This window comes from Macaca fascicularis, chromosome 1 (genome assembly GCF_037993035.2).
Source record: "Macaca fascicularis isolate 582-1 chromosome 1, T2T-MFA8v1.1".
Lineage (NCBI taxonomy): Eukaryota > Metazoa > Chordata > Mammalia > Primates > Cercopithecidae > Macaca > Macaca fascicularis.
The window spans coordinates 70,232,544-70,253,917 of NC_088375.1; the positions used below are offsets into that span (position 1 = coordinate 70,232,544).

The following is a 21,374-nucleotide window of genomic DNA, read 5'->3' on the forward strand; positions in this document are numbered from 1 at the left end:
TATTAAATTAACTAAAAGTATCCCTTATGGGAAACAAAGGGATGGGCCGAATTAAATAAATAGGTTGGGCTACTTAACTGCAGCAGGAACATGCCCTTAAGACACACATTGCTCATGCTATTGTTTGTGGCTTTGGCTCAAGCCTGTAATCCCAGCACTTTGGGAGGCCAAGACGGGCAGATCACAAGGTCAGGAGATCGAGACCATCCTGGCTAACACGGTGAAACCCCGTCTCTATTAAGAAATACAAAAAACTAGCCAGGCGAGGTGGCAGGCGCCTGTAGTCCCAGCTACTCAGGAGGCTGAGGCCGGAGAATGGCGTAGACCCGGGAGGCGGAGCTTGCACTGAGCTGAGATCCGGCCGCTGCACTCCAGCCTGGGTGACAGAGCGAGACTCCATCTCAAAAAAAAAAAAAAAAAAAAAAAAAAAAAAAAAAAATGCCTTTAAGCAGTTTTCCACCCTGGGCGTGCCAGGTGTTCCTTGCCCTCATTCCTGTAAACACACAACCTTCCAGCTTGGGCGTTAGAGCCATTATGGACATGTCATAGTGCTGCAGATATTTTGTTTATGGCCAGTTTTGGGGCCAGTTTATGGCTGGGTTTTGGGGGGCTTGTTCCCAACATGTCTCCCTTCTTTGATTTGCAACGAGATAAAAGCAAGGGCAGCTTTGTCATGGTGAGCTACTTTATCTGCATCTGCAGATTATACAAAGACAAACAACACAGATTAAAAGCACCATCATCATGGAAATCACAGCGCTTCCAAGTGTTTTTATCCATTTTAACAGGTTACTAGCTGCTAATTTGTCTGCAGCTCCTTTAAGCACTCCAGTTCCTGGCATTAAGGTCAGGTGTGCCTGGGATGCTTTAAATATTTGTTCTTTTAATTTTGCTATATCCAAAAACAAGTTTGTAGAGTGTCCTTCTAGATGCTTTTTTATTCTTTCCCAAATTTTGATCTTACTAAGAGCATTTAATAGTTTCCACAAATCCTTATGTGAAGCTCCTAGAGCGGGCCATATCATTTGAAGTTGAGGTACCACTATATCGCCATGGTTCCAGATAATAGGAACTTTTGCTGTACTTCTTATCATTTCTACCATCTGACCATTTTGTTCAGATCATCTGAACATAGTGTGACCGTGGCATGCAGACTGAGAGGTGCAATTCAAGCTAAACATCCCCTTAGGGGACAAATTAATAATGATTCCATAGGAATCATTTTGCAACAAGTCTGCCTGTTCTGCGATGCAATCTTCCTAAACAAGTATGTTCATTTTTTCCAACTGGGTCCAATCCTGTTTACAAAACAGATTTTTAAGGGCAGTATGCCTCAATTATAGGAGCAGATTTATTATGGTAAATACTGAGATCAGAAAGCATGTGTAACTGTGTCAGAGTGATTGCATCCAGGCATTATTATCAGCCCTTATTGAAGGAATGCTCAAGGTCATTGTGACTGGTTGTCTGGCTTTCCTTAGGTTTTCTTCTGCCATCTGTGACAGCTTCTTGATCTGTCCCAGGTGGGTGGCTGTGTTCAACGCATGCTGCTCGTGACAGTTGGGGGTCCTCCTCAGCGTTAGTCTCAACATGGCTGCAACTGGGGGGTCCTCGGGATGCTCCCAGAGTCTCTTCCTCGGCATCTGGCTCATGATAAGGTTTTAGGTGTCTGGATATATCCAAATCGGCTGTCGATTTTGGCCTGGAGAAATACAAGCAAAACCTCTACCCTAAGTTATTATTTTACCTATTTCTTAATTTTTTTTATTATTGGGCCTTTTCGTTATTGGATCTTTTCACCAAATAATGCTAGATTCAATTGTGTATGGGCTGTCTTATAATCCCTATTTCTCCTCCTTTTTTGTTTTTGTCATCAATTGTTCTTCTGTATGAAATCACAACTGAGCATTTTCAATTAACTGTGTGGAATGAACCACGTATGAAGAATCAGAAATCACATTAATAGGCATATAAAAAGCAGTCAATACCTCAATCACTGCTATAAGCTCTGCTTTTTGAGCTGAAGTATAGGATGTCTGGAAAGCTTTACTTTTTGAGCCAAAATAAGAAGCTTTACCATTACTAGACCTATCTGTAAAAACATTCTCAACACCTTCAATTGGTTTAAATTTAGTTATTTTAGGGAGAATACAATTAGTTAATTTCAAAAACTGAAACAGCTTCGTTTTAGGAAAACCACTATCGAGAATACCCACAAAGTCAGCTAAATGGGTTTGCCAAGTAAGACTATTTATAAATGCTCGCTGTATTTGTGCTTTCATGAGAGGGACAATAATTTTTCCGGGATCATGTTCATGTAATTTAACAATCCAAGTTCTCCCAATCCCTATCATAGTAGCGATTTGATCTAAATAAGGAGTTAGAGTCTGTGAAGTAATATGTGGAAGAAAAAGACACTCTACTAAGCCCTTTTCTTGGACAATAACACCAGTAGGTGAACGCTGAGTTGAAAAAGTTAGCAAATCTAGAGTCTTCTCTGGACCTATTCTATTTATCTGAGCTTTATGGACTTGCTTTTCAATCAGTTGTAACTCTGCCTCAGCCTCTTTTGTTAATTGCGTGGGCTAGTGAGACTAGGATTTCCTCTAAGGGTAGAAAACAGGTTACTCATGGCATAGGTAAGAATGCCTAGAGCAGGTCATATCCAATTAATATCCCACAGTAATTTTTGAAAATCATTTAATGTTTTTAATTTATCCCTACATATGGCTACTTTCTGTGGCATGGTGGTAGTGTCATTTACTAAGGTCCCCAAGTAGGAGTAGGGAGTAGTAGTCTGAATTTTGACAGGAGCTATAATTAAACCAGCACGAGAAATCAAATTTTGCAAGTGATCATAACATTGGAATAATATTTCTCGAGTGGGGGCAGCACGAAGTATATCATCCATATAGTGAATAATGTAACACTGTGAAAATGTTTTACAAGTAGGTTCAACTGCTTGCCCTACAAACCTCTGGCAAATTGTTGGGCTGTTTGACATGCCCTGTGGCAACACTTTCCAACGATAATGCTTAGCAGCTGCAGGTTGTTTACAGCAGGAATTGTAAATGCAAACCGTTCACAGTCTTGCTCAGCTAAAGGGATAGTAAAGAAACAGTCCTTTAAATCCATGACAATTAAAGGCCATTTTTTTGGAATTATAGTAGGAGAAGGCAATCCTCACTGTAATGCTCCCATAGGTTGTATAACTGAATAGATGGCTCTTAAGTCAGTTAACATTCTGCATTTACCTGATTTTTTTCTTAATTACAAAAACTGGAGAATTCCCAGGAGAAAATGTTGGAGCTATGTGCCCATTTTCTAATTGTTCAGCAACTAATTTCTCTAAAGCCTCCAGTTTTTCTTTACTTAGCGGCCATTGTTCTATCCAAATTGGCTTATCTGTTAACCATTTTAAAGGCATAGGTTCTGGAGGCTTAACAGTGGCTGCCATTAAAAATTATTTCCTAATCTTTGGTGGGAACTTTGTTTTTCCGCTTGAAGCGGTTCTTTCAAACCTTGCAAACTTTTTTCTAGTCCTTGGGACACACCCCATTTCATGCATTCTATGTTGATTTTGAGGGCTGTATAATTGTTCTGGAATTAGAACTTGTGCTCCCCATTGTTGTAACAAATCTCTTCCTCATAAATGTATAGGTACAGAAGTTATAATTGGTTGAATAGTCCCAGGTTGTCCATCAGGCCCCTCACAATGCAAAATGTAACTACTTTGATATATTTCAGTGGCTTTAGCAACTCCAACTATGTTAAATTGAGTGGATTGAATTGGCCATGTGAACGGCCAGTGCTGCAGAGAAATTATTGAAATGTCTGCTCCCATATCTACCAAACCTTAAAATTTCTTTTCTTGAATAGTTATTTCACAGGTAGGATGTGTATCAGTAATTTGATTTACCCAATAAGCTGCTCTGCCTTGTTTATTTGTGCTTCCAAATCCTCCTGTTCATTTAATTTCACTTTTTCCCATTCCCACATATGGCACAATCAGGAGCTATGCTATGTGCTCTCCTGGCTCTGCTTTCCAGGGAACAGAAGTAGATATAACAATTTGAATTTCCCCATTGTAATCTGAATCAATGACTCCTGTATGTATTTGTAAGCCTTTTCAACTTACACTAGACCTTCCTAAAAGTAATCCTATTGTCCCTGCTGGCAAGGGTCCACAGACTCCTATTGAGACCTTTTGCGGGGGTTCCCCAGGCAGAAGGCTCACAGCTTTTGTGCAGCATAAATCTACTGTGGCACTACAGGCTGTGGCAGAGGACAGACGTTGTTCAGGGGTGAGGGAATGGCCTTAGCTGGAAATGCCCTGGTTTAGAACAGGGCTGGGACAGGCCCCTCATGGCGTTTCCCAAAATCGGGTTCCCATCTTTATCAAACTTAGAGTGACACTGACTAGCCCAGAGTTTTCCTTTTTTACATTTTGGACATATCTCAGGCTCAACAGTTTTCTTTTTTCCCCTATCTGGTGGCCTGACTTGCTAATTTTTTTCTACGTTCTTTTTTAGTATGACCATGCTTCCCACAGTTAAAACAAGCTCCAGGAAATGGAGTATTTCCTTTATCCACTGTCAGTCCTGCCATTGCCTGTGCCAACAAAGTAGCTTTATGCAGATTACCTCCAATACCATCACAGGCCTTGATATAATCAACTAAATGTGCTTTCCCTCTAATAGGTTGCAGAGCAGCCTGGCAATCGGGATTAGCATTGTCGAAAACTAATAACTGCAACACTATATCCTGAGCAGCTGAATCTGCAATCATCTTTTTAAGAGACTCCTGTAACCGAGCTATAAAATCAACATATGGTTCTCTGGGTCCCTGTTTTATAGCACTAAAGGAAGGGTATTGTTCTCCACCTGAAGTGATTTTTTCCCAAGCTCTAATGCACAGCCCCCTAAGCTGTTCTATGGCATCATCCTGCATGACCAGTTGTGCATCTAAACCAGCCCAGCCACCAACTCCCAAAAGATGGTCTGCAGTTATATTAATTTGAGGTTGGTCCTGGGCATTGCAAGCAGCCTGAATGGAAGCTTCATCTGCCCACCAAGTTTTAAACTGTAAGAACTGAGCAGGAGTTAGACAAGCTCGAGTAAGAGCATCCCAGTCGGTAGGAATCATCTGACTGGAAACAGTAACATTCTTTAACAGTCCCATGATGAAAGGAGAACCTGGTTCATACTGATTTATTGCTTGTTTTAATTCTTTGAGTAATTTAAAAGGAAAAGGCTCAAATGTAGCTATAATATTTCCCTCTTGATCTGGGGGGTGTATTCTAATAGGGAACTGCCAGGCCTCTAAATCACCGTCTCGTCTAGCTTGCTGAATTGCTGCCTGAATAGAACTAAGAGCAGTTGCTCAAGGTGCTGCTCAAACAGTCACTAGGGCAACTACTTTTTGCCCTGTGTCCTCTGGGAAAAAAAGATCTGGGGGGTCATTTTCTTCAAAATAATAATGAGGGGGTGCAGAAGGGTAGGGATGAACCTCTCCTTCCTTTGCCACTTTAGCTTCAGCTGGCAAATAAACATGCTCTGTAATCTCTTCTGCTACTTTGCTATACTCTTGTTCCTCTTCATTATCAGTGTTAAAAAGTTCAAAGGTGAAACGAACCAGAACCCAAACCTGTCCCACTGTTACCCTGATGCTTCTGAGCTCCCCTTCTTACTCACCACGGGGATTACTTTAAGAGTACTTGGGTGTCCTCCAGCTAGTTTTCCGTTCCAACCGTTACTCCGGTGACCCTTTGGCCTGGATTTGAGGTCCCACGTTGGGCGCCACTTGCCGAGACCAGCTCGGTTGGGGAGACCCTAACCCAGCGGCGCTAGAGGAATTAAAGACACACACACAGAAATATAGAGGTGTGAAGTGGAAAATCAGGGGTCTCATAGCCTTCAGAGTTGAGAGCCCTGAACAGAGATTTATCCACATATTTATTAACAGCAAACCAGTCATTAGCATTGTTTCTATAGATATTAAATTAACTAAAAGTATCCCTTATGGGAAACGAAGGGATGGGCCGAATTAAATGAATAGGTTGGGCTAGTTAACTGCAGTAGGAACACGCCCTTAAGACACACATCGCTCATGCTATTGTTTGTGGCTTAAGAATGCCTTTAAGCAGTTTTCCACCCTGGGCGGGCCAGTTGTTCCTTGCCCTCATTCCCGTAAACCCACAACCTTCCAACTTGGGCATTAGGGCCATTATGGACATGTCATAGTGCTGCAGCGATTTTGTTTATGGCCAGTTTTGGGGCCAGTTTATGGGCAGATTTTGGGGGGCTTGCTCCCAACAGTGGAATGTCATAAGATTGGTCAATCAGTTAAGGCAGGAGCTGGCTGTTTAAGTTCTTTTGTGTTTTTTTGGCTACTCCAGACTTCTCGGCTCCTGAAGGCCATCTGGACATATATGTGCAGGTCACAGGGGTTACAATGGCTGAGCTTCGGCTCAGAGGTCTGACACTATCTTCTCCCCACAGGCAGCCACAATTGACACGGAGCTTCAAGTCAAAGCCGTAGCTAAACACAGCTGCAGTTTTCAATAATATACCCCATGCCCTTACCCTCTGGACTGAAGAAACATCTCAAATTAGACAGACAGCCTTATGAACCTATGGCTCTGGACATGTTAACAGCAGCTCAAAGGGGGAACTTGTACTATAATCAAAACAGAATGTTATGTATATATTCCAGACTATTCACATAATATTACTCAGGCCACAAAAGACTTTGACACCCATATCTCTGCCGTTGACATGCTGTCAGTTGACCCCATATCAGCTTGGTTCTAACAGCTGCCTAGTCCTTCGAAAACTTTTTTGTTTAGCATGCTTGGGATAATTCTATCCATTCTGTTTTGTGCTGTGGAATATATTGCATTGTACTTTTTATGTAGGAATAAAAGTTATGCTTACTCAATGCTTCTTTAAATTCAACACATTAATCTTCTAGATTTCACCTTTTTCCAGGACTTAGAATTATGTAGGATTGGTCCTCACTATACAGATGCTCTCTGACTGGCTAGCTCTCTACTTTAGGCAAAGGGATCCTAATGGTTAGGCAGGAATATCATCACTTCTGTTCAGCTTGAAGAAGTTACTAAAGATGGATTTCTGTCCCCCTACACCCCTTAGGATTAAGGGTCTACTTGTAGAAAGGAGGACGGAATTATGTCAGAAGTGTCCTAACCAGAGTGACTCCATCTTGAATAAAGGTCAGATCAAGCCAAATCTGCTGGGTGACTTTCCCAGGAAGATAGGCACTCTTCACAAGATGTTAATGGTGGAGGAAATGAGATAATGGAAAAAAGGTATTCTTAGTTTAAAAATGAGTTTCACTCTAGGCCAGGCGCTGTGGCTCATGTCTGTAATCCCAGCACTGTGGGAGGCCGAGGCGGGCGGATCACGAGGTTGGGAGATGGAGACCATCCTGGCAAATACGGTGAAACCCCATCTCTACTAAAAATACAAAACAATTAGCCAGGCGTGGTGGCCGGCACCTGTAGTCCCAGCTTCTAGGGAGGCTGAGGCAGGAGAATGGCGTGAACCCGGGAGGCAGTGGAGTTTGCAGAGAGCGGAGATCGCACCACTGCACTCCAGCCTGGGTGACAGAGCCAGACTCCGTCTCAAAAAAAAAAAAAAAAAAAGAGTTTCACTCTAAAGATAACAGTACACCCATAAATTTTCCCTGAAATCAATAGTTACACAAGAGAATAACAATACTAATAGTCTGTCACAAGCTGATCATAGGCCTTTGTAATAAAGTACACTAGTTGTAGCCCTATAAAAGCAAGCATTACATTGAAGGCAGAGGTGCTCCTACATAAGCAATACTTGCTTACTACTACTTGCAAGCAAGTATACTACTCAGAAATAGAGTAGTACTATTATTAGAAATGGAATAGTTTCTTTTTTTTTTTTTTTTTTTGAGACGGAGTCTCGCTCTGTCGCCCAGGCTGGAGTGCAGTGGCGCGATCTTGGCTCACTGCAAGCTCTGCCTCCCGGGCCCACGCCATTCTCCTGCCTCAGCCTCCCGAGTAGCTGGGACCACAGGTGCCCGCCACCACACCCGGCTAATTTTTTGTATTTTTAGTAGAGACGAGGTTTCACCATGTTAGCCAGGAAGGTCTAGATCTCCTGACCTTGTGATCTGCCCGCCTCAGCCTCCCAAAGTGCTGGGATTACAGGCGTGAGCCACCACGCCCGGCTTAGAAATGGAATAGTTTCTAATAAACTACTTTAACTATTATACTCTGCAACTTGCCCTGATTCTTTGCCGCGGACATCTAAGAACCTGCTCTTGGGTCTGGAATGAGACCCCTTTTCTGTTAATTCCTCTATTCCATTTACTCAGAGTAAAAGCCAGTCTGGAAAATAACCTGTGAGGCCTCCAAGATCCACCCTGACTCCCTTACCCACTTCCTTCCTGACTTCATCTATCCCTCTTACCTTCCCTTGATCCTCCAGCAAGCCGGGTATCCTCATTCCTCCGCATTTATGAGCCTGTTACTTTGACCAAAGTGCTCTTCCCTCTAGACCGCCTCCTTCCTCTCCTGTAGATTTTTAGGCAAATACCATGTTCTCAGTGAGGACTTCCCTAACCTGCCTATTTAAAATGACCATCCCATAACTGGGCACCGTTGCTCAAGCCTGTAATCCCAGCACTTTGGGAAGATGAGGTGGATGGTTCACTTGAGGTCAGGAGTTCAAGACCAGCCTGGCCAGCATATAGTGAAACCCTATCTTGACTAAAAATTAAAAAAAAAAAAAAAAAAAATTAGCTGGGCATGGTGGTGGGTGCCTGTAATCCCAACTACTCTGGAGGCTGACGCAGGAGAATCACTTGAACCCGGGAGGTGGAGGTTGCAGTGAGTCGAGATGGTGCCACTGCACTCCAGCCTAGGTGACAGACTCCGTCTCAAAAATAAATAAATACATAACAATAAAATAAAATAAAATGGCCATCCCAGTGCTCCCTATCTCTTTGCCCTGCTTTTTCTCCCTAGTATTCACCACCATCTAACATAATACTTAGAATCTTATTGTCTATCTGCCCACACAATGTAAGCTCCACGTGGGCATGGATCTGTCTTCTTCAGTGATGAGTCCCCAGTGACCTGGTACATGCAGGTACTCAAAAAATATTTGTTGCATAAAGTAATGAGCAAAGTTTGGCACAAATGTTAGCTATTATTATTTCAGGGCATATCGGTGACAGCACCCTACCCTTTGCAAAAATCTTCTTGGGAACCAGAAACTTAAACACAACTAGGAAGAAAAAAAGTCAGCCAAAAATAAAAGCAGGGGTCTTATTTTAGAAATACACCTTTCCAGGTCCTGGTATGTCGGGCTCTGTCATCTTTGTATCTGATCAAGGAACCACTGTGACATTTTTTGGTAACTTCCAGTCTGCAGTTTGGATTTAGGAGTTCAGGATTACAATCCTAGTTCCCAGCTTTCCAGCTGCGCCGCCCGAATAGCCCTGCCAGCCCCACCCCGAGGCGCAGGAGGCGCGCGGAGGGCGGGGGCTATCGGTTCCCCGCCCTCTGGCCGGCTCTGGGCGCGGGGCGGGACTCCGGGCAGCTGGGCGGGCGTGCTGGGACTCCCGGCCGCGGGGCGGGCGTGCTGAGACCCCGCTGCCCTGGCTGGCCTTGCCAAGCGCTGCGCGCTCACCATGGCGGGCCCCGCGCCGGGGCGGCGGCTGCGGCCGCTGGCAGCGCTGGCCCTGGTCCTAGCGCTGGCCCTGGGGCTGCCCACAGCCCGGGCTGGGCAGACTCCGCGCCCTGCCGAGCGGGGGCCCCCAGTGCGTCTTTTTACCGAGGAGGAGCTGGCCCGCTATGGCGGGGAGGAGGTAGGCGGGGCGGCACCGGCCGAGGGACCCGGGATCGCGTCCGGTCTGCGGTGAGCCGAGCTGGGACCCAGGAGGCGCCCGCGGCCCAGGAAGCCTGGGGGACGCGCGGCCCGCGGCGGGCGCCCCCTTCCGGAGACCCGGCTCCGCGCTCTGCCCGGGCGGGCGGGGCCTCCTATATCTAGGCCCCGACGGATGGCCGAGGGTTGAGGGCGAGTCCTCAACGGTCGGAGCGCCCCGCTTTGCCCGCATACCCCACCCTGAGCTTCCCCCTCGGTCCCCGGGAGATTCCCCCTCTAGCCGCCTTTTCGTTGATGATCTGCATACAGACTTCAGAACTTTCTGGTTTTCATATTAGCATCAGCTGAGGTGCTTACTGTGCCCATGCATAGTGGGGAGTGGCGGGGGACGGAGGGAGGGAAGCAAAGTCTGCTCCCTGGGTTAGGTAGGAATTGGGACAGGTCCTGGGATAAGCCAGTCTTTGCCTGCACTTCTTTTTCCTGCTCCTGTATCCCAGGCCTCCTCTGCATCGGACTCCTCAAACCCACTTTTATGCCTGTGCCCCTGGGGCTCACCCAAAGCTGAAAGCGAGCGTAGAGGGTGAACTGCAGGTTAGAGACCCCCCCCCCCCGCCACACACACACCCACACACGTCAATAGAGACCCACACACACACACAGACACCCACACACGTCAATCAATAGTCTAGAGGCGTCCAGAAAACTCACAACCACCTGTCCACCTGGGTTGGTTGGGACTGGTGCGATGGCTGTGTCGTGTGACAGCAAGATGCTGCTCATGACAAGGACCACTGGGGTGCTGTTATTAAATGCCGAGCGGGGGAACGGCATTGGGGTGAGGTCATAGTACCACAGCATTTCAGAGCTGGCAGGAACCCATCTCCTGCTTTTACACATGAGAAAACTGAGGCCTGCCACCTGGTAGTGGTAGAGCTGGAAGGGGCCTGATGTTTTTCAAAACCCTCTGGCCTGGTCTCCCTAATTCCTGAGTTAATTGGCCTTATATGGACTGGGATTGCAAGGGGGTGTCAGAAACCTGGCCCTTAGGCAGTGACGCCAGTTTGGGCGTCATTTGTGAAGAGGCCGTTTAGAACCATGAGTCAGTGAGGACACCGAGGGAGGGAGACATGGCTGGGATGTGAGGATGTTAAGGGATGCCTTTTTGCCATTAGTAGAGGGAACCAGATGGTTCAGAGTCCAGGCATCTGTGCAGAAAAGAGTTAACGTGACAGGCCTGCTCTCCTTAGAAAATCCTGCTTGCAAGGGTGGGACTTGTCTGGTGTCTAGATTTCTCACCCAATAAGAGTGGGCTCACTTGCCTAGGCTGTATATACAGATGGTGAGGTTAGTATTGAACACTGTATATGCTAGGCAGAGTGTGCCCTATGTGACCAGCCCCCATTGAAAACCTCTTGTGCTGAGTCTAATGGGCATCTCTAGCAGAAGAATGTTCTGTCAGAAGAATGGCACACGTTGTCAAGTTTTGTTGCTGGGGGAAGAGTGTGCTTTTCCTCATGGGAGGGAGAAAGCATAGGAAACCTACACATAGATTCCCCTAGATTCTACCTCTGTGTTTTTCCTTGCCAGCTGTGAGTAGAACTATATGCTGAGTTCTTGGAATCTTCCTTCTAGGGACTCTCCAACTGACCTGATGATCTTTGGGACCGCTGGCACAAAATCTAAGGAAAGAGAGAGTTCACCACTGAGGTTCCAGCAAGAGTGCCAGAACTGCAAGATGAGGACTGAGAAAAGACCCTTGGTTTTTTGATGTTGATGTTATAGATTGAAATTTAACTGAGGGAAACAGAGAGAGGACCTTGAGATGAAAACAGGGTTAGGAAACAATTGTTTTGGGAGTGGAGCCTGAGGATCTCTGTAGGTGGAAGGAAGGAGCCAGAGAGAGGAGGGGAGTGTGGGATGAGAGAGGCAGTTGAGTGCAGTGGGTTCAAGCTATGCTGAGCTGTTGTTTGACCTAGATTGTTCTAGTCTATGCCTGTTATCCAGGGATAATTATTAATAACACCCCCTTTGACTCAGAAGTGTCACAATTTGTATTACATTGGATCATACCTGGTTTTGGGTTCCTGTTCTGCTGTGTGATTTGGGGCAAATTACTAAACCTCTCTGAGTCTCTACTTTGTTCATCTGTAAGATACTTGCATTAGTCAAGGTTTCACTAGGGAACAGAACCATTTGGATATCTATATCTATACAGATGATCCGTGAGCAATACAGGAGTTTGGGGTACTGACACCCATGCAGTCAAAAATCTGCATATAACTTTTTCTTTTGGAGGCAGGGTCTTGCTATGTTGCCCAGACTGGAGTGAGTGGCTTTTCACAGGCACAGTCATGGTGCACTACAGCCTGGCACTCTTGGCCCAAGCGATCCTCCTGTTATAGCCTCCCAAGTAGCTAGTATTACAGGTGTGCACCCAGCCATGTATAACTTTTGACTACCCCCAAAGCTACAATTTTTTTTCTTTTTTCTTCTTCTTTTTTTTTTTTTTTTTTTTTGAGACAGGGTCTCACTCTGTTGCTAAGCTTGGAGTGCAGTGGCAGGAACACAGCTCACTACAGCCTCCTCCTGGGCTCAAGCAGTCCTCCTACCTCAGCCTCCCCAGTTACTGGCATTACAGGTATGCACCACCACACCTGGCTATCTTTTTAATTTTCTGTGGAGATGGGGTCTTCCTGTGTTGCCCAGGCTGGTGTCGAACTACTGGGCTCAAGCAACTCTTCCACCTGAGTTTCCCAAAGTGCTGGGAATACAGGGGTGAGCCTCCATGCCTGGCTCAAAACTTAACTACTAATAGCCTACTGTTGACCACAAGACCCAAGAATAGAGTTGATTATCACATATTTTGTATATGTATTATATACTGTATTCTTACAGTAATGTAAGCTAGAGAAAAGAAAATGTTCTTAGGAAAATCATAAAGAAGAGAAAATATATTTACTATTAAGTGAAAGTGGATCATTATAAAGGTCTGCATCCTGAGAAGGAAGAGGAGTGGTTGGTGTTGCTATCTCAGGGGTGGCAGAGGTGGAAGAAAATCCACATATAAGTGGACCCATGCAGTTCAAACCCTGTGTTGTTCAAGGGTCAACTATATATAGATAGAGAAATGGTTTATCAATAAGGATTGGTTTACACGATCGCGGGGGCTCACTGGGCAAGTTGGAAATATATAGGGTAGGCTATCAGAAGGGGCAGGCTGGAAGCCCTCAGGCAGGAGCAGATGCTGTAGCCCACAGGTCTTTGTGTTTTTTGTTTTTTTTTTGAGACAGAATCTTGCTCTTTCTCCCAGGCTGGAGTGCAGTGGTGCGATCTCAGCTCACTGCAACCTCCACCTCCCATGTTCAGGCATTTCTCTGCCTCAGCGTCCCGAGTAGCTGGGATTACAGGCGCCCACCACCACGCCCGGCTACTTTTTGGTATTTTTAATAGAGACAGGGTTTCACCATCTTGGCCAGGCTGGTCTTGAACTGACCTTGTGATCCACCCACCTCAGCCTCCCAAAGTGCTGGGATTACAGGGGTGAGCCACTGCACCCAGCCTTGTTAAGGTCTTTCAACTATGAGATTAGGACCACCCAGATCATCTTGGATAATCTCCTTATATAAAGCCAATTGATTGTAGATGTTAAACACTTCTAAATACCCGCACAGCAATATCTAGGTGAGTATTTGATTGAATAACTGCGTACAGTAACCTATGCAAATTGACACATAAAATAAATAATCACAATGGTTATAATAAGAGTTCCTAAGCGGTGACTCACACCTGTAATCCCAGCACTTACTTAGGGAGGTCGAGGCAGGAGGATTGCTTGAGACCAGGAGTTTGAGACCAGCCTGGGCAACATAGCGAGACCTCACCTCTACCAAAAGAAAAAAAAAGAGTTCCTCCTCTAAGCAGGTGTTTTGTGAGTGCCGCATTAAATGAGATGGTGGTGTGCACAGGCTTAGCATAGGCCTGGAATAGGGCTCAGCACTGTAAGCCTTAATAAATGTTAGCTACTATTAGTTTTATTATCTTTTTAAAGATACAAGCAAGAGTCATTATAACAGGTCCGCAGTCCTTTCATGCACTACAGAAATCTAGTAAGTTCTGAAACCTAGACATTTTTGTTTTTCACAAGTCATTTGACAGCAAAACCCAACTTGATCTAAAATCACTTGATGACAGAACCTTGTTGGAGCTGCTACGAGTCTACGTTAGTCTTTATCCCATTTAGTGTGAATGTTCATGTTTCACTGGAGAAATACTAACATGTTTGATTATGGGTGTTGCCTTGTACCTCCCTAGAGGTATTGCGTCATATTTGGTATGTTCCCCATAACACCTTTCTAAAATCTGACAAATTCTCATATCGAAAACATATCTGATCCCCAAGAGTTTCTGCTGTGGGATTGTGGATTGTATAACAAGACTGCGTAACAAGTCTTTCTGAAACATCTAGCAATGAGTGACTTGTTTCTACTGTATATAAAACCTTCTTTCTTGGATGAGAGCCAAGGCAGACCCGCCTCTATCAGTCACACATCCCGCTGTGTGGTTCAAGGTGAGAGAGCTCAGACACCCATGCATGGGTTTGTGTGGTTCTCCAGTGGCAGCTTCAGATGGGAAATCCGTGAAGCATGGGTGTCCTGGCTGCTGGTGTCTTTCACAAACCACACTGTCTTCTGGATCTACCACACCAAGAGCCAGTTCTTTCCTTTTAGGCATCGTAGGGCCTCAGAGTGATCCCATAGCATGGCTCCCTAAATCATTCACATATGGGAATAGAAAAATCTTTGGTATATATTAGTTCTCTTCGAATGCTTGCTACAAATCTGGGCGGGGTGTGGTGGTTCACACCTGTAGTACCAGCAGTTTGGGAGGCCGAGCTGGGAAGATCACTGAAGCCCAGGAGTCGGAGACCAGCCTGGGCAACATAGTGAGACCTTGTCTCTATTTTAAAAAAGAAAAAAAATCTGGACAGCATCTCCTTGGTGCTTCTTTAAAACTCCATTCTCCCAGTAATTCTAGTAAGGGTTGTATAGAGGAAGTGATTTTGAGGACCTCTCCTGTAGATAACAGGTTACAGAGTGAGTGTGTTGAACAAAAATGAAAATAGGCAAAAAAAGGTAGTGTGTTCTGAAGTGCCTTTCTTTGGACCTTGTTTTCTTCAACTCTTGTCAAAATTGCCCCGATAGGTAGAGATATCGCTTGCACATGTTCACCGATAGCTTTTGCCTTGTCACACACCTGTTATGATAGCAGGGTTTCACTGTCTACAAATTGCAGGCCAGAGATTGGCATTCAAGTTTTCAATAAGGAAGAATTGCCCTAGGAAGGGCAAAGGCTTAGAATCAGACAGGTATGAGTCTCCTGACTTTTTATTTACCAGCAGAGAAACCTTTGACAGGTTATGTAAACTCTAAGCCTCAGTTTCTTCACCTATAAAATGGGTATAGTAATACCTGCCTCACAAGATTATTTTATTTTAGTTATGTTTAGTTTTTGAGACAAAGTCTCACTCTGTCACCCAGACTACAGTGCAGTGGCTGATTTTATTTTGTTTTGTGTGTGTGTGTGTGTTTTGTTTTTTTGGAGACAGAGTCTTGCTCTGTCATCAAGGCTGGAGTGCAGTAATGTGATCTTGGCTCACTGCAACCTCCTCCTCCTGGGTTCAAGCAATTCTGCCTCCCCAGTAGCTGGGATTATAGGCACCCACCACCACACCCGGCTAATTTTTGTATTTTTAGTAGAGACAGGTTTTCACCATGTTGGCCAGGCTGGTCTCCATCTCCTAACCTCAAGTGATCTGCCCACTTCAGCCTCCCAAAGTGCTGGGAGCCACTGTGCCTGGCTGTCTCTGTGTCACTTCTATTCCTGCGTCTGCATTTATACTCCCAAGCCTTCCACCCACCCTCCACCTTCTCAGTTGCCATTTCCTGGGCCTGAGAGTCTGTCCCTGGGGACTCTGCTATCCTTGGATGTCCATCTATACCGGGTCAGAACTCACCACCACAGCATGCTCTGTTTACTGATAAGACCATTCCTCTGTGTGGCATGTGTGTGAGGTATCTATGTCACTCTGAGGCCTCAAAAACACTAAACATTCTTTTCTTCCCCTTTAATATGACTTCCTCTTAGCACTTACACCTTCAAGTAAGTAGTTTAAGGAGGAGATAAAGATTTTATTGTTAAAAAAAAAAAAAGGAGACTGCTGGGTGCAGTGGCTCATGCCTGTAATCCCAGCACTTTGGGAGGCCGAGGTGGGTGGATCACCTGAGGTCAGGAGTTCGAGACCAGCCTGGCCAACATGGTGAAACCCTGTCTCTACTAAAAATACAAAAATTAGCCGGGTGTGGTGGCGGGTACCTGTAATCCCAGCTACTCAAGAGACTGAGTCAGGAGAATCTCTTGAACCCTGAAGGCGGAGGTTGCAGTGAGCTGACATCGCGCCATTGCACTCCAGCCTGGGCAATAAGAGCGAAACTCCGTCTCAAAAAAAAAAAGATGGGGCCCCATGGAGCTGGTTAAGTGACAGTCATTTTGGTGGGAATGTTTATATAAAGGAATGTTACCTTTAAGAAGCAAAATATAAAATAGATCGCTCGTATCAGTTACATCAATGTATGACTATTGATGAAGAGGAAAGGAAATTTGGACTGATAAGTAATTCATCATTTACTATTCTTTTGAATTTTCATCTCCATGAAGTTGCTTCAGTTCCTGATTTTCTTTTTTTTTGAGATGGAGTCTCACTGTGTCGCCCAGGCTAGAGTGCAGTGGCATGATCTTGGTTCACTACGACCTCTGGCTCCAGGGTTCAAGTGATTCTCCAGCCTCAGACTCCCGAGCAGCTGGGATTACAGGCATGCACCACCATGGCCAGCTAATTTTTGTATTTTTAGTAGAGGTACGGTTTCGCCATATTGGCCAGGGTGGTCTTGAACTCCTGACCTCAGGTGATCCGTCCGCCTTGGTCTCCCACAGTGCTGGGATTACAGGTGGGAGTCACTGTACCCGGTCCCTGATTTTCTTTATAAAGGAGAGGATTGCCACATTCTTGTCATGAGACTTTATGACTTTTCCAAATTTCTGTGCATGGGCATGACGCTGCCCAGGCAGGTGGCAAGCTCACCAAGGACCAGGCTTAACAGAAGGCCATTGGGACTTGACCCACTGCTCTTTGCTCAGCTTGTGATGGGAGAAGATTTAACTAAGTTGCACTGGAAGAGCCAGCTCTTCCCCTCCTATTCACAGCTTCTCCCCTGCTTTCTAGGAAGATCAGCCCATCTACTTGGCAGTGAAGGGAGTGGTGTTTGATGTCACCTCCGGAAAGGGTAAGTGGTGTGGCATTTTGAATCTTCATTTCCAGGGAGCACAGAAGCCAGAGTGAGCAGCACTTGGAGGTGTGAGGAAAGGGAGGGAACATTAGGTAAGTCTGTTTCATTCCATTTTATTTTTTTTAGTTTTAATTTAATTTAATTTAATTTTGAGACGGAGTTTCACTCTGTCACCCAGGCTGGAGTGTGGTGGCACGATCTTGGCTCACTGCAAACTCCGCCTCTCGGGTTCAAACAATTCTCTGCCTCAGCCTTCTGAGTAGTTGGGATTACAGGCACTCACCACCACCCCCCGGCTAATTTTTTAATATTTTTAGTACAGATGGGGTTTCACCATCTTGGCGAGGCTGGTCTTGAACTCCTGACCTCGTGATCCACCCGCTTTGGCCTCCCAAAGTGCTAGTATTACAGGCGTGAGCCACCACACCTGGCCTTCCTTCCATTTTAAATGAGCAGATTGAGTTAATCTTTGTCAGTGTTTTACTTCAGTAGGGGTTTTTTCCTCTGATGATGATATTACTCAAAAGCCTTCCATGGCTTTCCATTGCCTGTAGAATTAAATTCAAACTTGATGATTTACCCTAGTTGAAGCAATGAGAGAAGTGTTCTTTAATTTTTTTTTTTTTTTTTTTTTTTTGAGACGGAGTCTCGCTCTGTCGCCCAGGCTGGAGTGCAGTGGCCGGATCTCAGCTCACTGCAAGCTCCACCTCCCGGGTTCACGCCATTCTCCTGCCTCAGCCTCCCGAGTAGCTGGGACTACAGGCGCCCGCCACCTTGCCTGGCTAGTTTTTTGTATTTTTTAGTAGAGACAGGGTTTCACCGTGTTAGCCAGGATAGTCTCGATCTCCTGACCTCATGATCCGCCCGTCTCGGCCTCCCAAAGTGCTGGGATTACAGGCGTGAGCCACCGCGCCCGGCCGAGAAGTGTTCTTTAGTAAAGAGTTGGCATTATAGTACATTACAGAACATTTTAGTGCCATTTAGTGTAACTACTAAGGATATCTTAGAGGTAGTTTTATATTGGTTCATCTATTATTTGATAACAAACACTGCTGAATGGAAATAGATTTGGCTTCCACCAACATTTAAGAAGAAGGAACATTTTTCTTGTTTGCATCTTTAATTTTTTTTTTGGAGATAGAGTCTCGCTCTGTCACCCAGGTTAGAGTGCAGTGATGCGACCTCCTCCACCTGCCAGGTTCGAGCAGTTCTCCTGCCTCAGCCGCCCGAGTTATTGGGATTACAGGTGTATAGCACCATGCCCAGCTAATTTTTTGTATTTTTAGTAGAGCTGGGGTTTCACCATGTTGGCCAGGCTGGTTTTGAACTCCTGACCTCAAATGATCCGCCCATCTTGGCTTCTCAGAGTGCTGGGATTACAGTCGTGAGTCACCACACCCAGCCTGCGTCTCTTATATTTTTAAGAGACTATTTTCTCAGTATTAACACTTAGGTTAAAAAAAAAAAAAAGAGCGAGAGTGGGTCTGGGCACAGTGGCTCATGCTTGTAATCCCAGCGCTTTGGGAGACCAAGGTGGGTGGATCATGTGAGCTCAGGAGTTCAAGACTAGCCTGGGCAACATGATGAAACCCCATCTCTTCAAAAAATACACAAATTAGCTGGGCATGGCGGTGCATGCCTGTAGTCCCAGCTACTCTGGAGGCTGAGGTGGGAGAATCGCTTGAACCTGGGAGGTGGAGATTGCAGTGAGCCAAGATCGTGCCACTGTACTCCAGCCTGGACAAGAGTGAGGCCCTGTCAAAAAAAAAAAAAAAAGTTTTAGGCGGACTATTCTCATTTTGTATTTTCTGAAAATCCCTGCTCAGCCTGCATGTGTGACTTATTTCACATTTAGAATGAATGGAATCCAACCTGATGGCTGGGGTGGCTTTACTGGACTTTATGTCGCCATTGTTTGGCCTCTCTGTGAGCCTGGAGCCTTTTTTAGGATTGGGTAGGGGCCTTGGGAGCCCCCCACGTGCAGGCTCCAGGTTACTCTGCATGTAAACCCACACTCACGTCTCTTCCTTCCTCCCCACTACAGAGTTTTATGGACGAGGAGCCCCTTACAATGCCTTGACCGGGAAGGACTCCACTAGAGGGGTAGCCAAGATGTCCTTGGATCCTGCAGACCTCACCCATGACACTGTGAGCCAGATTATAAGCCTTTGTTAAAATGCTCTACCTCCTTGTCCATGCCTTTTTCTCTTTTTCTTTTTTTCCTTCTTTCTTTCTTTTTTTTTTTTTTTTTTACCTCTGGGCAGGAGCAAGGCTTCCTAACTGGCTTATTTACCCCTGTGGTCCGCTTGGTGTGGTGGCTAGGCATTTTCTTGAAATAGATTATCCTGCCGTGTCACCTTGACTCAGAAACCTTCCGTGGCTGTCTGTTGCCTAGAGTTAAGTCCAAACTCTTACGAACTTGTGATCCAACTCAGTGATCATCACAATTTGGCCCCAACCTGCTTTGGCAACCTAATGCTCCTTATGATCTGTACCTGCCACCCCGTCCCCTCAGCCCCTTACAGTCTTGCTATTAGTCTCTGAGACCCATTCCCCAGGCCATGCTTGGTAGATTTGTGGATGATCTAGATTGGGAAGAAAGGTCTCCCTCTATGCTCATATTTCTGTGAAGGAGAAGATAGCATTAAAACATTTTTTAGACCGGGAGTGATGGATCATGCCTGTAATCCTAGCACTTTGGAAGGCCAAGGTGGGTGGATCACCTGAGGTCAGGAGTTTGAGACCAGCTAGGCCAACATGGAGAAACCCCATCTCTACTAAAAATACAAAAATTAGCTGAGTGTGGTGGTGCATGCCTGTAATCCCAGCTACTTGGGAGGCTGAGGCAGGAGAATTGCTCGAATCCAGGAGGCGGAGGTTGCAGTGAGTTGAGATCGTGCCAGTGTGCTCCAGGCTGGGCAACAGAGTGAGACTTCATCTCAAAGAAAAAAAAAAAATTTTTTTTTTAAAACCTATTCAAGGTCTAAATAATCCCAACAGTAAGGCTGGAATTTCCCCCAACAGTGCTCAACATCAAACTGACATTGAGATAAATTGAGATGAGCCAAACTTATAACAAAATGAATGTAACAATATTACAAAAATGAATGAAGAACTTAAGAAAGGGGAAGGTGCCAAATGTATAATGGGAGGAGTGTAGAGAGAGGGAGAATTAAGTGGGGGAAGGAAGGGGATGCAGATGCAGCAGGGCACGCCCTGCCCCACCCCAGCATGGTCATGGTGCTCTTTGGAGTCTTTGCATCAGTCAAACTGCATCAGTCAAACTGCATCCTTGCATCAGTCAAACTGCAAAGTGTGATGAAGCATTGCTCCCCGTATGTTATACCCTCCCACCTGCCCCACACAGCAATGTCTCTTAAGCCATTTGTCCATTATTTGGTTTGTTGAGATACCTTTTCTCTTGCATTAGGGATGTGGGCAAGGCAGGGATGGAGAAAGGCCAGTGCCAAACACCATCCCCTTACCCCATCTCCTGTGTTTCTTGTGCTTTTCTCCCCAAGACGGGTCTCACGGCCAAGGAACTGGAGGCCCTGGATGAGGTCTTCACCAAAGTGTACAAAGCCAAATACCCCATCGTTGGCTACACAGCCCGGAGAATTCTCAATGAGGATGGCAGCCCTAACCTGGACTTCAAGCCTGAAGACCAGCCCCATTTTGACATCAAGGACGAGTTCTGATGTTCCACCTGCAGGAGCAGGTTCTTGGAAGAATGAGTCAGGAAGACACTAGGTGCTGAATCTCCTGCAAAACGGGCTGCCTGGAGCCCCTGAGCCACACAGATCTGAATAAAACAGATGCTTACCCTGGAAGAGCAAATGCCTCCTTTTGTCCTTGGTCAGAGGTTCTGTCTACCTGGGGACCCCTGTCCGCACACCAGGAGCCAATAAGAGCCAAAGTGGGACACCTCCTAGACATCAGTGTCAGCTGGCTGGGCAGTGGGATTTTGAGCGACCCTTATACTTTTCTGTACTTGCCAAATTTTCAGCTGTGACCATGTTCACTTTATAATTAAAACAAAAATAAACATTCTCCATTTTTACAAAAGGAGAATTCTTCCCCAGAGGCCATTTCCTTGGAGCCCCGTCAGCACCCCACGTAAGTGGGTGGGCTGTGTTGTTCTTCC

The 21,374-nt window shown here is 45.6% G+C and overlaps 1 protein-coding gene and 1 long non-coding RNA gene across 3 annotated transcripts; one reads left to right on the plus strand and one right to left on the minus strand.

Annotated features, from left to right (window-relative positions):
- Positions 1 to 874: 874 nt before the first annotated feature.
- On the minus strand, positions 875 to 9,497 carry LOC107129611 (uncharacterized). Its single transcript, XR_006699625.2, has 3 exons — positions 8,469 to 9,497; positions 5,694 to 5,845; positions 875 to 1,702 (listed from the first exon to the last, which is right to left on the minus strand). It is a non-coding gene; the product is annotated as an uncharacterized lncRNA (long non-coding RNA).
- Positions 9,498 to 9,560: 63 nt separating this feature from the next.
- NENF (neudesin neurotrophic factor) lies at positions 9,561 to 21,060 on the plus strand. Of its 2 annotated transcripts, none has more exons than XR_012432862.1 (4): positions 9,561 to 9,870; positions 17,167 to 17,322; positions 19,275 to 19,378; positions 20,752 to 21,060. XR_012432862.1 is itself a non-coding variant. In XM_005540782.5 (4 exons), the coding sequence occupies exons 1-4, from the start codon at positions 9,694 to 9,696 to the stop codon at positions 20,926 to 20,928; spliced, it is 519 nt and encodes a 172-aa protein (XP_005540839.2). In that variant the 5' UTR covers positions 9,561 to 9,693; the 3' UTR covers positions 20,929 to 21,060. The 2 variants fall into 2 exon arrangements, 1 of the variants encoding a protein (XP_005540839.2); XM_005540782.5 differs by having other exon boundaries at positions 17,167 to 17,227.
- The last annotated feature ends 314 nt before the right edge of the window (positions 21,061 to 21,374 follow it).

Bases quoted from the DNA above. Each gene is read 5' to 3' on its own strand.
- NENF (XM_005540782.5), top strand. From the start codon at position 9,694: ATGGCGGGCCCCGCGCCGGGGCGGCGGCTGCGGCCGCTGGCAGCGCTG. The intron at 9,871-17,166 runs GTAGGCGGGGCG...CCTGCTTTCTAG, and splicing joins CCCGCTATGGCGGGGAGGAG to GAAGATCAGCCCATCTACTT. The intron at 19,379-20,751 runs GTGAGCCAGATT...TTTCTCCCCAAG, and splicing joins CAGACCTCACCCATGACACT to ACGGGTCTCACGGCCAAGGA.